General features: G+C 58.2%; 1 protein-coding gene across 1 annotated transcript in view; it reads left to right on the plus strand.

Moving 5' to 3' along the window:
• Nucleotides 1-426: 426 nt before the first annotated feature.
• Nucleotides 427-14,291, plus strand: part of KCNH6 (potassium voltage-gated channel subfamily H member 6) — a gene marked incomplete at both ends in the record, with an annotated part of 30,134 nt that continues 16,269 nt past the window's right edge. Inside the window, 3 exons of the mRNA XM_080633390.1 lie at nt 427-502; nt 3,602-3,832; nt 11,746-11,901. Of these exons, the coding sequence (XP_080489516.1) occupies nt 427-502; nt 3,602-3,832; nt 11,746-11,901 (463 nt within the window). The remainder of the gene's footprint in view (nt 503-3,601; nt 3,833-11,745; nt 11,902-14,291) is intronic.

Here is a 14,291-nt window from a genome sequence, read left to right on the forward strand (position 1 = left end):
CCAAGGCAGCGGGGCCGATGCTGCGGGACACCGGGGGGGTACCGGGGAGTCCTAAGGGGGTACGGGGGGGGCAGCTGTTGGTGCTGCGGGCTCCGTCGGGCCGGGGAGCGGTGACTAAGCACTTTGGGGAGATCTCCTCTTGTTAGTTTACTCCATTACCTTCTCCCTCTTTCAACCGGGTCCTCCCCCCTTTATCCCCCCCCTCTTCCCCTCCCTCCCCGCCCCATCCTCATCCTCGCCGGGCTGTGCGGGGCGGGCTGCGGGGTTCCCCCTTCCGGCCACCGGGAGCATGGGAGCCCCGGGCCGGCTCCGCTCCAGAGCTTGGGCAGCGCTGGGGTGAGGCGGAGCGGGGCCGAGCCGAGCCGCTCCGGGGCCGCGCCGCGCTCCGCCGCCGCTCCCGAGGGAAGTTGGGCGCATCCCGGCGCGATGCCGGTCCGGCGGGGCCATGTGGCCCCTCAGAACACGTACCTGGACACCATCATCCGCAAATTTGAAGGGCAAAGTGAGTACCGCACCCCCCGGCTTCGGGGCGCAGGGAAGGGGCAGAGCGGGGCCGCCGCAGGGTGCCCCCGGGGCAGTGTCGCTGTGAGCCCGCAGGGGTGGGCGACAGCCCCGCGGTTACAGACGGGGCGACAAAGGGGGGGCAAAAAGTGGTCCCAACGCCGGGGGGGGGGGAGATCCGCACCCCACACACACAGCGTGGGGCAAAGGGAAGGGGTCCCCGGGGTTTGGGGGGGTCCCCGGGCAGGGCTTTTAGGGGGTCCAAAAGCCCTACGGGGCTCGCTGCCTGTTTGCCTTCAACTCCGCGCTGCTCGCAGGCAGCCGTCCCTAGTGAGGTGTTGCCATTTGCTGTTGCTCGGAGCAATCCCTTTATGTGAATTTTGGGGGCTGGTTTTCACGTCAAAGAGAGTGAAGGGATCGTGAGCATCGGGGAGCGCCTTGGGGGGTGGGAATAGGGGTCCCGCTCCCACTCTCTGCGCACCCCAATGGGGTTGGGTCCCCCCCGTGCAGCCGGGGAGGAGGGAAGGGGGAGCACTGGGGGCACCCCAAAAGCTGTGCTCGGGGGTGCGCTGTGGGTTTCCTCCCGTGCGCCGCTTGCAGGGGGGGTCCCATGGCGCCCGCCCCGGCTGTGAGTGACGTGACCCTGGGGACGGGAGCGAGAAAAACTGTCCCTGCTTCCTATCAGCTCCCGCTGGGAAGCGGCGGCTGAGGAGCAGCGGGGGCAACACGAGGCGACAGTGCCAGCGGGGCGGCAGCCAGGCCCCTGCATCCCTGCCTGCACCTTGCCTGCTCCCTGCCTGCGCTCTGCCTGCATCCTGCCCACATCCCTGCCTGCTCCCTGCCCGCTCGCTGCCTGCTCCCTGCCTGCGCTCTGCCTGCACTGTGCCTGCTCCCTGCCTGCATCCTACCTGTGCTTTGCCTGCTCCCTGCCCACATCCCTATCTACATACCTGCTCACATCCCTGCCTGTGCTCTGCCTGAGCCTTGCCTGCTCCCTGCCTGCTCCCTGCCTGCACTGTGCCTGTGCCCTGCCTGTGTCTTGCCTGCTCCCTGCCCACATCCCTACCTACATCCCTGCCCACACCCCTGCCTGTGCTCTGCCTGCTCCCTGCCTACATCCCTGCCTGCTCCCTGCCTGCATCCTGCCTGCACCTTGCCTGCTCCCTGCCTGCACTCTGCCTGCTCCCTGCCCACATCCCTGCCCGCATCCTGCCAGTCATAGCAGGCACCAGTCAGGCTCTGCCCACACATCACCCCCGGCTCCCCCTCGGCAGCTTCATGGTGTGAAAAGTGCGGGGAGACCCCGAACCCCCCGGCCACATCGCTGCCGTGGGCAGGGCGTGCTCCCGTGGGTGCCTTCACCCCCCCTGCAGCTCCCATGGGTGCAGGGGGGAGGCCCAATACTTCCCTCTCAGTGCCGGTGCTGAGCCCCAGTGCCATGGGGGCAAGGGCTGGAAAGCAAACCAGGGGTGAAAATACCCCCAAGGAGACTTGACTGCAGCTCCTTCCCATCCCAGCCCTGGTCTCATCCCCAGCATGGCTCCAGCCCCCTGCAGCCCCATAAATCCTATCCTGCACCAGCCCAGCCTGGATCCAGCCTGGATCCGGCCCGTGGTGCTGGGAAAACGCTCACAGCATCCCTCAATAGCAGGGCTTTGGGGGAAGGTCCCCTCCTTGTGCCACCTTCCAGCAGGCAGAGCAGTTTGGATAGAGAAGGATCGGGAAGAGGAGCCTGGGAAACCTTTGGCCAGGGTGGTTTGTGCTGTTTGCAGCACCAGTGTCAGCTCTGCATGGGAGACGGAAAGGTGCTGGGGTGGGAATTCCCCACCTCAAAGCGATGCCATAGGGGATGAAACAGGAGACCTCTGTGCGGCGTCACTGGGGTCACTGGTTTTACTGGGAGGCTGGGACAATGCAGGGACATGAGGCAGAGCCCCGACGTGCTGGGCAAGGGTCCCCCCCATCCCACCGCATCCCGGTGCCACAGCACGGGCAGGGTTCTCCCGCTTCCGGGAGGAATTCCCCACGCGGCTGGAGCGCGGCTCTGGAGCAGGCAGGCTGCAGATGCCATTCCTGGGTAATCCAGGAGATTAATTGGGGTCTGCGCTGGGAGGCAGCCTCCAGACGGACCCTGACCTGCCTCCGGCCCCAGCCCGGGGGAGGGAGATGCTGTTGGGGGGGGGGGGCATAGCATCCATCACATCAGCATCCGCAATCACATCCCAGCAAAGCTGTCCCAGAGAGGGTCCTCCCCAGCCCAGCCCCCCCCCCCCCCCGAATTCCCTGGAATCAATGGAAATGAAACCGGATCAATGAAAATGGAACCAAATCAAAGCTCCAGGCTGGCTCTCCCCCAGGATAAGGATGCAAGCGGCTCCGTCTGGGCTGGATGACGTGAGCTGGGCATGACAGCAAGTCCAGCCCAGCGGCTGCAGCAGCAGGAGGGGATGGAGTGGCACCACTCCCTGCCTCAGTTTCCCCTCTCCTCCACCTGAGCCCTTTCCTCCTTGAGTGCCAGGGCCCAGCAGGGGTTGGATTTCAGCTGCAGCCCAAAGGCAGGATTATCCTAGAAAACCTAAGGAGAATCATTAATGTGATGGGTTTCACCTGGCTCCCCATGGAGCTGAGCCTCACGCTCGCTCCTCCTCTCACCCCTTGCCTTCAGTCATCTGAGCCAAGGTGGGAAGTCTCAGAGATAACTCAGGTCGCTGATGAGCTCCTGGGGAGAGATGTATGCTGCTGCTTTTCCCTCTGCTTGCAGTGCCAGCCGGGGACAGATTGCTCATGTATTAGACAGCAGCGAGTCCCCGCATGCAAGCAGTGAGGCTGTGTGGCTTGGCCCAACCCCAGCAGAAACTGGCTTTAATGGGGATCCCCTTTTGGGTCCCCATGGCCACCAATTCACATGAAATCAGGGAAACTGGGGGAATTTCTCCTCTCAGAAGAGCAGCACAGGGTAGGGGGGCTCCACTACCCAGTGTCCCCGTATAAGCCCCACAGCTGGTAGCACCCAAAAGCCTCAGCACCCTCTATCCATGATGGGGCTGCCCTTCATCCCTATGGGTCTCCCTAAGCCTGGTGCTCTCCCGGCTCCCTGCAGACCGCAAGTTCCTCATCGCCAACGCGCAGATGGAGAACTGTGCCATCATCTACTGCAACGACGGCTTCTGCGAGATGTTTGGTTACTCCCGAGTGGAGGTGATGCAGCAGCCCTGCACCTGCGACTTCCTCACCGGCCCCGACACCACCAAGAGCTCCATCGCGCAGCTCACCCAGGCCCTGCTCGGCTCCGAGGAGTGCAAGCTCGAGATCCTCTACTACCGCAAAGACAGTAAGAGGGGCTTGATGGGATGAGCTGGTGCTGGGAGGTGTCACCTGGCCTGGGTTTGGGGTGCCAGGAGCTGGTGGTGGGGTGTGAAGGGGGTTTGATGCTATCAGGGCATTGCTTTGTCCATGGGGGCTGTCACTGGGATGGAGCCATCTTTGCCGTGATGGGGACCTCAAGCGATGGAAGTTGTTCTTAGAAATCACAGGATGGTTGGGGCTGAAGGGACCTTCACAGGGAAGAGCTTCCTTATGCTCAACCTGAATCTCCCCTGTTTCGGTCTGAACCCATTGCCCTGTCACTACAGTCCCTGGTGATGCATCCTTGTAGCCCCCTTCAGCGATTATTGCCAGATTATTTGGGAATGGGGTCATTTACAGCCCCTTGGTGATGGCTCAGAGCTCCCGGAGCCGCAATGGCATCACTCCCTGCATCACGAATGAGGATCCAGTGGGAAGCCCACGGAGGAGCCAGGCTGGGGCATGGTTTTCCTGCTCTGTGCTCCAAGACAAGGTGAGACTGACCCTTCATCCCTGCCAAAAGCGGGCGCAGGCGACGGCCTCGGAGCTGCCATTGCAGTGAGCAGGAGGCGGCTGTGCGTGCACAGATGGAATTACGCTGGGATGAAAATGAAGCTTTGATGGCACATACGAGTGATTAGTGGTAATGCTGCAGGAAGTTAAACACATATGGAGTGCTTGATGCTGCAAACCAGCAGTGGCCACGGCTCCCGGGGGTGGGGATTGCAGATCCAGTGCTCAACAGAGGTTAAAATAGGAAGTATTCCCCTTTTTCAGCCTGTGGAGCTTTCCCATGGCTTCATCAGGGACTGAAGGACAAGGGGTGATGGGTTCAAACTTAACCAGGGGAAGTTTAGATTGGATCTAAGGAAGAAATTCTTTACTGAGAGGGTGCTGAGGCACTGGAATGGGTTGCCCAGGGAGGTTGTGAATGCTCCATCCTTGGCGGTGTTCAAGGCCAGGTTGGATGAGGCCTTGGCCAACATGGTTTGGGATGAAGTGTCCCTGCCCATGGCAGGGGGTTGGAACTGGATGATCTTAAGGTCCTTTCCAGCCCATTCTCTGATTCTATGATGGGCTGAGCAAGGGGCTGCACCCTGCAGGGGCAGGATGGAGGAGAAACTACTGGAAGCAAAGGGAAGGAGAAGGCAGGAGCCCTGGCTGCCAGCCCAGCACGCTATCTCCGGGCTGGGGCACGGGTGTCCTGGCCTCCCTCCCAGACCCTATCTCCCGGGCTGGCATCCAGGTGCCAGTGTATCAGCCCCGGGAATTATCCTCTGGCAGCACCCTGCGCGTTAACCCGCACAGTTAACGTGGCGGGGCTGCATCACACCGCTCACTGCCTGCCTTTCCCATAGGATTTTCCTCCCATCCTCCCTGATGGAGGCTCTTCCCGGGTGAAGCAGGGCCAGGGCTTGGTTGCGCATCCCCACTTGGCCGCTGTGATTTGCACTGGAGCCCAACGCACAAGGAGAAGTGGGTATATCCCGTCCTCCTGGTCCATCCCAATGTGGATGCATGGCCATAGCAAGGACATGTGCAGCCCTGTTCCCCTCCCTCGGGATTGTTTCCCCATCCACTCATGGGGACCGCTCAGCTGGGAGCCTGATCCAAAGCCTGCTTTGAAGCATTCGCACCTGGCTGGCGGGATGCTCAGTGCTCTCCTCAGAGCCCTGCTCTTCCTCTAGGCCACAGGAAACTCTCGGTGCAGCTCTGAGCCGCTTTCTTCTCTTCTTTATTAACAAGAAAGGGGAAAACTGAAGCCAGAAACAAGCCCTTCGTGTCTATTTTTAAACCCCAGCCCCACCAGCAATCTGCTTTCCAATTGTTTCCCCCTCAGCACTCAGTCTGCGACCGCTCAGCCCATTATAAATGGGTCTTATCGGCAAAGAAAAGGCCTTTGCATTATAGGGAGCTGCTGCTTAATTAACCAGCGGAGGCTCGGAACCCGCCTGTCCTCCTTTTCATGCCAGCAGCACCAATCTCCCGCCTCAACCTGCTGTTTATTACTGCGGTACTCCCGGCTCTGCGGCTCCCAGGGTTGTTTCCTTGCTTTTCTGGTGGCCAGAGGCTATATTATACCCCAAATCCACCCGTCAGAGCCCCTACGGCACAGCCAGGGTGGGATGGGTGGAGGGATGGATGAAGAGATGGATGGAGGGAGGGAAAGGGGCAGCCGTGGGTGTCCGGGTGCAGCAGGATGCTGCGCAGTGGGTGATGCGTGTCCCTAGGGACAGCCTTGCTGCTCTGTCCTCGTCCCATGTGTCATCAGCTAATTATAACAGGGGAGCTGGGGATGAGCCCAGCTCTGGGCAGCCAAAACAGAGTCAAGAACAAGTACTAGTGTGGGACGACAAGGGCAGTTGTCCCTCCTTGCCACAGCAGCCTCTGGAAGAGGAGAGAGCCCGGCCATGGCGCGTGTGGGCTCTAATCCCCGGCTCAAAGCTGGGAGATCAGGGAAAAGTTAATTTCCTCACAAGATGCTACACAGCTGGGAGGGTCATTATGGGATCATCAGGAGCATCCACAGCCACCAGCCCCAGGGATACGCTCCCCGTTGTGGCCAGGCCTGAGCTGAGCATCCCATGGAGATGACACCAAGAGGCTGGCGTCAACAAGCAGGGATGGGGTTTTAGCCCCTGAGGGTGATGTGCTTTGCAGCCCAGCGACCATCGAGAGCCACTGGGGGCTGGCGGCCAGAGGTGCTGGGTACCACGGTGCTGGCACGGCCCGAGCAGCAGCTGGCAGCACTTAATCTGCATGAATGTGATGCTTATGAATATGAAAGAGGAGACGTGGGGCCAAGGCAGGCGGAGCAGCTGGTGGAGCAGCTCCATCCCCGAGCCCATGGAGCAGTTTGTGCCGGTCCCCTGGGGCCAGGGATTAGGGATGGGGATGAGGCTGGCAAACTCATTACACTGGTGCCGTAAGCTGGGCTTTCCCCCCAGAGGTCCAGGAGGAGGGGGGAAGGTTGCAGAGGGATTGGGGCACCCATGGGGTGCTTGAGCTGGCAGTTGTGGGGCAGGCAGGCACAGGTTTGGGTGTCCACTGCACCCAAAGGGGACAGCAGGACTCGTGTGACGTAGAACGACAGAATGGTTTAGATTGGAAGGGACCTTAGAGATCCCTTTTGTCCCCAGCACAGGGCACATCCATGGCACAGCAACCGCCTCTCCAGCTACCGCTGCCAGGAAGCCCTGGCTGAGGCAGGCAGGGATTCATCCAGCCCTGTCCATCCATGGGGCAGACAGGGCAGGATGGAGGGGATGCCTTGGCTGGGAGGCACGGCCGTGAGCTCTTGGCTTGCTCAAACGTGTGGGTTTAAGCCAAGCTGGGGCTGTTTGCTTTGTGTGCCTTTAAGGGCCAGGCTCAGCAGAGCCGGGCTGTGACCTCCATAAGGACACACACAATGGCCCAACTCCAGACTGGGACTTATAAACATCCCGCCCTGCAATGACAAACTCTCTGCTCCCGGAGATCCCGAGCTGTGGGGCCGATTCTGCCACCCTCAGCACCACCGTTGCCCCATGGACAGCACAATTGGGGCACAAAGCTGGAAGGGTCACGTTTTCCATCCTCTGCTGCTCCTCGGATGCTTTGTGCTTGGACCAGATGTCCCAAGAACAGAGGGACAGGCCCAGAGCATCCCCAGCACCCCCTGCATGCTTCCCAGGAGGCTTTTCCCTGAAATCCCTGCCCCAGCAGAGCCAAAATCCCACTCAAATCTCTCCATCCCCATCCTCACTGCTGTTACATTCCCAATGGCCCCATATGCCATGGGGACAGGGTCCTTGGGATGGCAGGACAGCCCTGGGAATTGCTGTCAGCACTGCAGCTTTGGCTGCACAGCTCTGCATTAAGCTGGACTGATTCCTGCAGCCAGCAGGGATTTAGGAAGGGAAGGACCATGGGCCTGGATGTGGCCACTCACTCTGTGCCAAGGAGATCAGGCTGCATTTTGCCAACCCTTTGTGTTGATTCAGGACCCCTTTTGGCTCCTGGGCATCGGAGCATCCTTCCGTCTGCATCCAAAACATCCCAGTGTGCTTGGAGGCATCCTCCTTGAAGCTGCGCTGTTGGTGGGTACCCTGAGCCACCCAGAACTCTGGTTTCCCCCCCTGCTGCTGCTTCTCACCAGAGAGATCCCTGCTCATCACCTCACAGGGATAACCCCCATCCTCACACCATTACTTCTTAAGGTCATCGTAGCCCTTTGGGGGTTGCTGCAAGGACCATTAATGGTTGGTCTGGTGTCACGGTGGGTTTCAGTCTCCTGATGCCCTGTCTGGGTTTGGGGAGAGGCCAGCTTGCATGGTGCACACCAGACCCCAAGGGCGCCCCATCTCCCACCAGCACAGCCCCCACCTCCATCATTTTCCATCCCACCTCCAGGATTTGCTATAGGCTCTCCCCGCAATCTGCGCTTCCCATTGAAGTCTCTACCCAGCCCTGACACTGATTTTTCCTTGGACAAGAGGGAGCAAGGCTGAGCCCTCCCAAGCATCTCCTTGGCTTTGCCGCGCAGCCCCATCCGCATCCTTGTCCCCATGCCCTTCCCAGCCCCTCTCCTCTGCCTCTTTATGTAATACCACTATAGATTTAGCCACTGTGCCATGAGACCCTGCAGATTAAATCTCCCATCCGGGGGGAGGGAAGGACTCGGGAAGAGCTGGGAGGGCAGATTAATAGCTTGATTTTAATATTCATAACAATGCAGTTCGTGTCCTGCTCTCGGAAACCCCCATGTCCTGTTGATTAGTTTCATACTGATGATCCCAACAAAGGCATTAACCACCGCGGATCAGAGCCGGGGAGGGAGGGCCCCCGATGATGACATTTTTAATGTTATTAAATGCTCACTTTTATCAAGGTCAGAAGACAAAGATGGGTTGGGAAGAAGAAGACAAAGCTCAGCCTGGGGGAGCTGGGCTGTGGGTTGGGAAGATCAAACCCAGCCCAGGGGTTTAGGGAATGGGCCCGTGCAAACCCATCCCATAGACCCATGGAATGGTTTGGGTTGGAAAAGGACCTTGAAGCTCATCCATTCCACCCACTCCAACACCTTCCACTGGAGCAGGTTGCTCCAAGCCCCATCCATCCTGGCCTTGAACACGGATGGGGCAGCTTTGCTGGGCACCCTGCGCCTCAGCACCCTGGCGCTGGCTGGGGGAGCCCCCAAAGCTGCATCCCTGCTGCACCCCTCCTGCCGAGGAGCCCTTTTCACAGCCCCAGGCTGGGTTTCCCACTGGAGGGGGGTGCAGCAGCCCCACAGAGCTCATTGCAGGTTGTGAATGCCCCCGAGGCTGCTCCAGGAGATCATTTGGCGGCTGGATAAAATTAGATGGATGGAGCTGAACAGCTGAAGGGAAGGGACAGGCAGACGGATGGGGACAGTGGTTGAGGAATGGGGATGGGAGCAGGGTGCCCAGTTTTGGGGGGGAAAAATGGGGAGGCTTGGCATGCCCGCCCCCATTGACCAGGAGGTCGGAACCGGATGAGCTATAAGGTCCAACCCAGCCCAGCCTGGGGTTCTCTGATTCTATATAACCTGATGCTCCATCGTCCCCTCGGTGCCATCCAGGTCTGAGCAAGGCACCAAGCTCCTGGCACACAGGGCTGTGCCTGGCAGAGCCACTTTTGGGGTGATTCCCCTGGGTTTAGGGAGTCCCACGTTGAATTAACAGCCCAGAACTGGGCAGATCATCATTATAGGTCCCTTCCTTAGGTCTATTCTATTTAAGAAAGGATCAGCCTGGGGGTGTGCAGCAGCGGCCATAACTCAGGCTCAGCACCTCCCACATTTTCAGGATCAAACCAGGCACCAGCTGCCTCCCAAACCCAGCCCAAACCATGTCCCAGCTGCTCCCTATATCCCTCCAACCAGGCTGTAACTGGGCCCAGTTTACAGCTGTTCAGCATGGGCAGGGGATTAACACTTTGTGTACCACCTCGGGACCCAGATCCCATGAGATCCCATCCCTTCCCACCACCACGGAGGGGTTTGAGAAGGAAAAGCGAAGCAAAGGGATGCAGCAGGGCAGAGCATGTGAGCAGGATGAGGCCATCTAAGTCAGGATTCCCAGTCCATGGAACCGATGGCTGCCCACGGCAATGAACCATGCTGGGATGCGGGTCCCTGGGAAGTTGGTGATGCTTCAGAGTCACTTGTGGGGGGAAAATAGCTCATTTTATAACGCAACAAAGTAGGAAGCATCCAGTGCCACCGAGCATCACACACACAGGTACAGACTTGCATAGAGCCGTGGTACCCCAGGGATAGCACCGCATCATCCCACTGGGCATGTACCACCTTAGGACACCTCACTCCGCATCACTTAAAGGGCACCACACACCTATTAATCCATAAAAACCTTACAGGAGCCTTCCAGTATCTGAAGGGGGCTACAAGGATGCTGGGGAGGGACTCTTCATCAGGGACTGGAGCGATAGGACAAGGAGTGATGGGTTCAGACTGAAACAGGGGAAGTTCAGGTTGGATCTAAGGTAGAAGCTCTTCCCTGTGAGGGTGCTGAGGCGCTGGCACAGGGTGCCCAGAGAAGCTGTGGCTGCCCCATCCCTGGCAGTGTTCAAGGCCAGGTTGGACACAGGGGCTTGGAGCACCCTGGTCCGTTGGCAGGGGTTGGATCCAGATGAGCTTTAATGCCCTTTTCCAATCCAAACCATTCCACATTTCTATAAAAGCGAGGGAAAAGGGCTCATTTCTTCCCATCCCGTGCCCGCGCATCCCTCCAAACCAGCTTTGTGTGCTGGAATGCCCCCGCCTCCTCCCCAGCTCACACATTTAAGTGGATTTCCTTTCCCTGCGGTGAACAACGATGAAAGAAAGAAAGAAAGACAGAAATAATCCCGGGCCCTTTAAACAGATCTTCCCATATCCGTTTCTTTCCCGTTCTTCTACGTGTGTGTGTGTGGATGTGCACATCCCTGACGTCAGGGCAGCTTTGGAAGTTGCCCGATGCCGGCCATCTGCTCCTGATTACAGGAGGCCCTGAGCTCCTTAAAACTATACACAGGAAGGCTGATATGGAGCCATGGTGAGAGCGGGAGAGCACCGGAGCGGGATGGCAGCGGGATGGAGCCGCTAATCCCTGGTGATCAGGGAAAAGCGAGATGAGGGATCCGCAGCCGGCGATAGCTGCTGTGCAAGGAGGTGCTTTGCTTTGTGCCACTGGTACCTGGTTGCTCCATCGTTTCTAGCTCCCATTGGAACTGGTCGGAGTCAGAGCAGGGAGATTGGAACTGCACGAACTGAAGGTCCTTTCCAACTCAAACTATCCAGTGATTCTATGATTCCAGAGGCTTGGAGTAGGAGCCCATGCAGTCCCCCTCATTCCCAGGACACTGAGCCAGCCCACGTGCCCCCCATGCCTCAGTTTCCCTATGGACCACTCCATGCCAGTGCCTTTAGGGGATGTCTTTGGGGACCACCACACTGATCCCACCACATCCTTCTGCTCAGTGTTGGGATGGGGCATGGGTCAGGCTCACCCCCATTGCCCACATCCATGACAGATGAAGCCAGTCCCCAAAACCTGCCTGGTAATTGAAGGGTAATTAGCTGCAGCATGATTACAAGCAGGATGCTTAATGAGGTTAAACCGGTACCTGAGACTTTGTGAGTTCTTAATTACCTGCTTTTAATTGCTGCTCTCAAGTACATTAATATAAATGACTGTCTGGGACCAGAAGCAATTGAAGGCAAGATGTGATGGGTGTGAGCTGGGATGCTGCAGGGATACAGCCCTTTCCCAGGGCTCAGCTTCCAAACCCTCTGCTCCCCATCAGCAGGGACTGCACCCCAAGTGCTTTAAAGGCCTAAAGCTGTTGTGTGCTGGGGGGTGGTTGTGCAGAGCCCCTGATCCAGCCTCTGCTCCGCAGCCTCCTGTTTCCGCTGCCTGGTGGATGTGGTGCCGGTGAAGAACGAGGAAGGAGCCGTCATCATGTTCATCCTCAACTTCGAGGACCTGGCGCAGCTCATCGCCAAGAGCACCGGCCGGAGCCTGCACCGGCGCTTCTCACAGAGCTGGCACAGAGGTGGGTGACGGCATCCGCAGGGATGTCCCCATCCCTTGGCTTTCAAAGGAGCCCGTAAGGGCTGGAGGATGCACCGCGGGGCTGAGCCCCGCATCGCGCGCTGGAGCAGAGGTTTGTGTTTCTGCACAGGGAATGATCCGGCCAAAACTGGGTGACAAAAGGATGTTTGAGCCACGGTGCCCCTGCAGCCTGCAGGCAGGAGGTGCTGGAAGGGGACATGACCCGTGTGTGGAGTCAATGCGAGGGCCAGGGGACATCTGGTGTCACTGATGTCATGGCTATGGGGATGTCGCTGCGGGAGAATGGCACAAGGATGGTAGTGCTGGGGTGGCTCTGCCCCGGCTCTGAGCTGTTCCAAAACTCATCCTGGAGTGGAAAATTCCAACTCCCTTTTTTGGGAAGGCTGGATCAAAGGGAAGCTGTGGTGAGGTGCTCAAGCGGATGTGGATACCCAGGGATGCAGATGTCAGACCTGATCATGGGAGGAAGAGCTGTAGCTCCTGTTGTATGGCCCTTGGTGCCAGTCACTGGAGCCAGGGTATCATGGACCTCAGCATGAGGGAGAACTCCTTTCCACTGAGGGTGGCAGAGCCCTGGAACAGGCTGCCCTAATGGTCCTGTGACCACTGATGGGGACCCTGCCCATTGTATTGGTGTGGTAATGTGAGCTTTAATATACTCGATGCAAATCCACCCCCTGGAGCCATTGAGGTGCTTGTATCAGCAGAGATGCTCTGCGTGGGGATAGGTTTTATGTATCCTCAGGCATCTGGGAATTACAGCCATATGTGTGTGAATGTATATACAGCCTGTGCATGTGTTCCTGTGTCTGTGAAGTGGTGAGATTTGTATTTTGGGTGTGTTGCTTTAGTACCAGTTAAATTCCAGCATCACCTTGAATCCTGTGTTCAGTTCTGGGCCCCTCACTACAAGAGAGACATTGAGGTGCTGGAGAGGGGCCAGAGAAGGGCATGGAGCTGGTGCAGGGCCTGGAGCACAGTGTGATGGGGAAGGGCTGAGGGACCTGGGGGGTTCAGTCTGGAGAAGAGAAGGCTCAGGGGGGACCTGATCGCTCCCTACAAGTGCCTGAGAGGAGGATGGAGCCAGGAGGGGCTGGGCTCTGCTCCCAAGGAACAAGGGATGGGACAAGAGGAACCGGCCTCAAGCTGCACCAGGGCAGGTTTAGATGGAGCTGAGGAACAATTCCTGCCCCAGAGGGTGCTCAGGCATTGGAACAGGCTGCCCAGGGCAGGGCTGCAGGCACCGTCCCTGCAAGGGTTCACACCCCGTGGAGACGAGGCCTCAGTGCCATGGGTTAGGGGTGGCCTTGGCAGTGCTGGCAATGGTTGGACTTGATTGCTATTAAAGGTCTTTTCCAACCCAGTTGATTCTATGGTTCTATGACCAGTGTAACTCTGCAGCCCCCTCAGCTCTGAGTATGTGTTGAACTGTGATGCATCCATCTTCCGGGTGGGATGCAGAATGGGGTGCAGAAGGCACCCAGATAAAAGGGTACCTGTTGCTTTCCCGTGCATTGGAGATTGCACTGTGCATCCCACAGAGTGTTGGGAAGTCCAGAGCTGCTGGTGCTAGGCCAGATCCATCTCTCGTGCACGGGTTTTCAGGCTCAGTCTTCCATTACCCGGCCATAGGCAGCTGCATTGCTGCTCCTTGGCTCTTTGGTGTGCAGGGAATGTTGGCTCCTTTGCTTCTTCCAGCTGAAAATCTGCTCTGGGCATTGGAGATGGGGTGAGCGGAGGGAACTCCTGTGGGTCTCCCCATTGGCAGTGGCACTTTTGGGGATGTCTGAGCAGCATTGGGGCTCTTTGTCCCCTCTGCTTTTCCCCTATGGGGAGCTTGTGGAGCATCCCATGTGCTCCAGGATTTAGGCCACTTTTGGTGCAGTCAGTGAGTACAACTGGTGCTGGCCTAGGCCATGAATAGCAGGATGCTCACATTCACTCTGCTGCAGTCTTCTCCATAGACCAGCATTAGAAGAGCTCAAGTGACTTTATATTGGGTGTCTCCATTGGGGGCACTGCCAGTTCGTGTCTGCATATGGTCCCTTCTCCTCCTGAACCTCTTTCCCAGCTCCTTGCCCCATGGTCTCCCAGTCCCCATGATGGCAGCAAGGGACCCCCCCTCTTTTGTCCAGCATCCCGAACAATGCCAGGGCCAGAATTGCTAGAACTTCCTAATTCCTTGCTAACTCACCACCTCTTTAGTGTTGCTTTTCCTCCCCACCAAGGAGATTTAGAAGCTCGATTTCCTTCAGGTCCAAATCCTTTAAGTAGCTTTAACCTCTGTAATTGGCTTAGGGATGCTCTGCACCTTTCCCACTTTGTGCCTGTAGTCCTAGGGGACTCTCCTGCAGCCCAGCAGTGCTTTCT

Source organism: Psittacula echo, assembly GCF_963264785.1.
Source record: "Psittacula echo genome assembly, chromosome: 23".
Taxonomy (NCBI): domain Eukaryota; kingdom Metazoa; phylum Chordata; class Aves; order Psittaciformes; family Psittacidae; genus Psittacula; species Psittacula echo.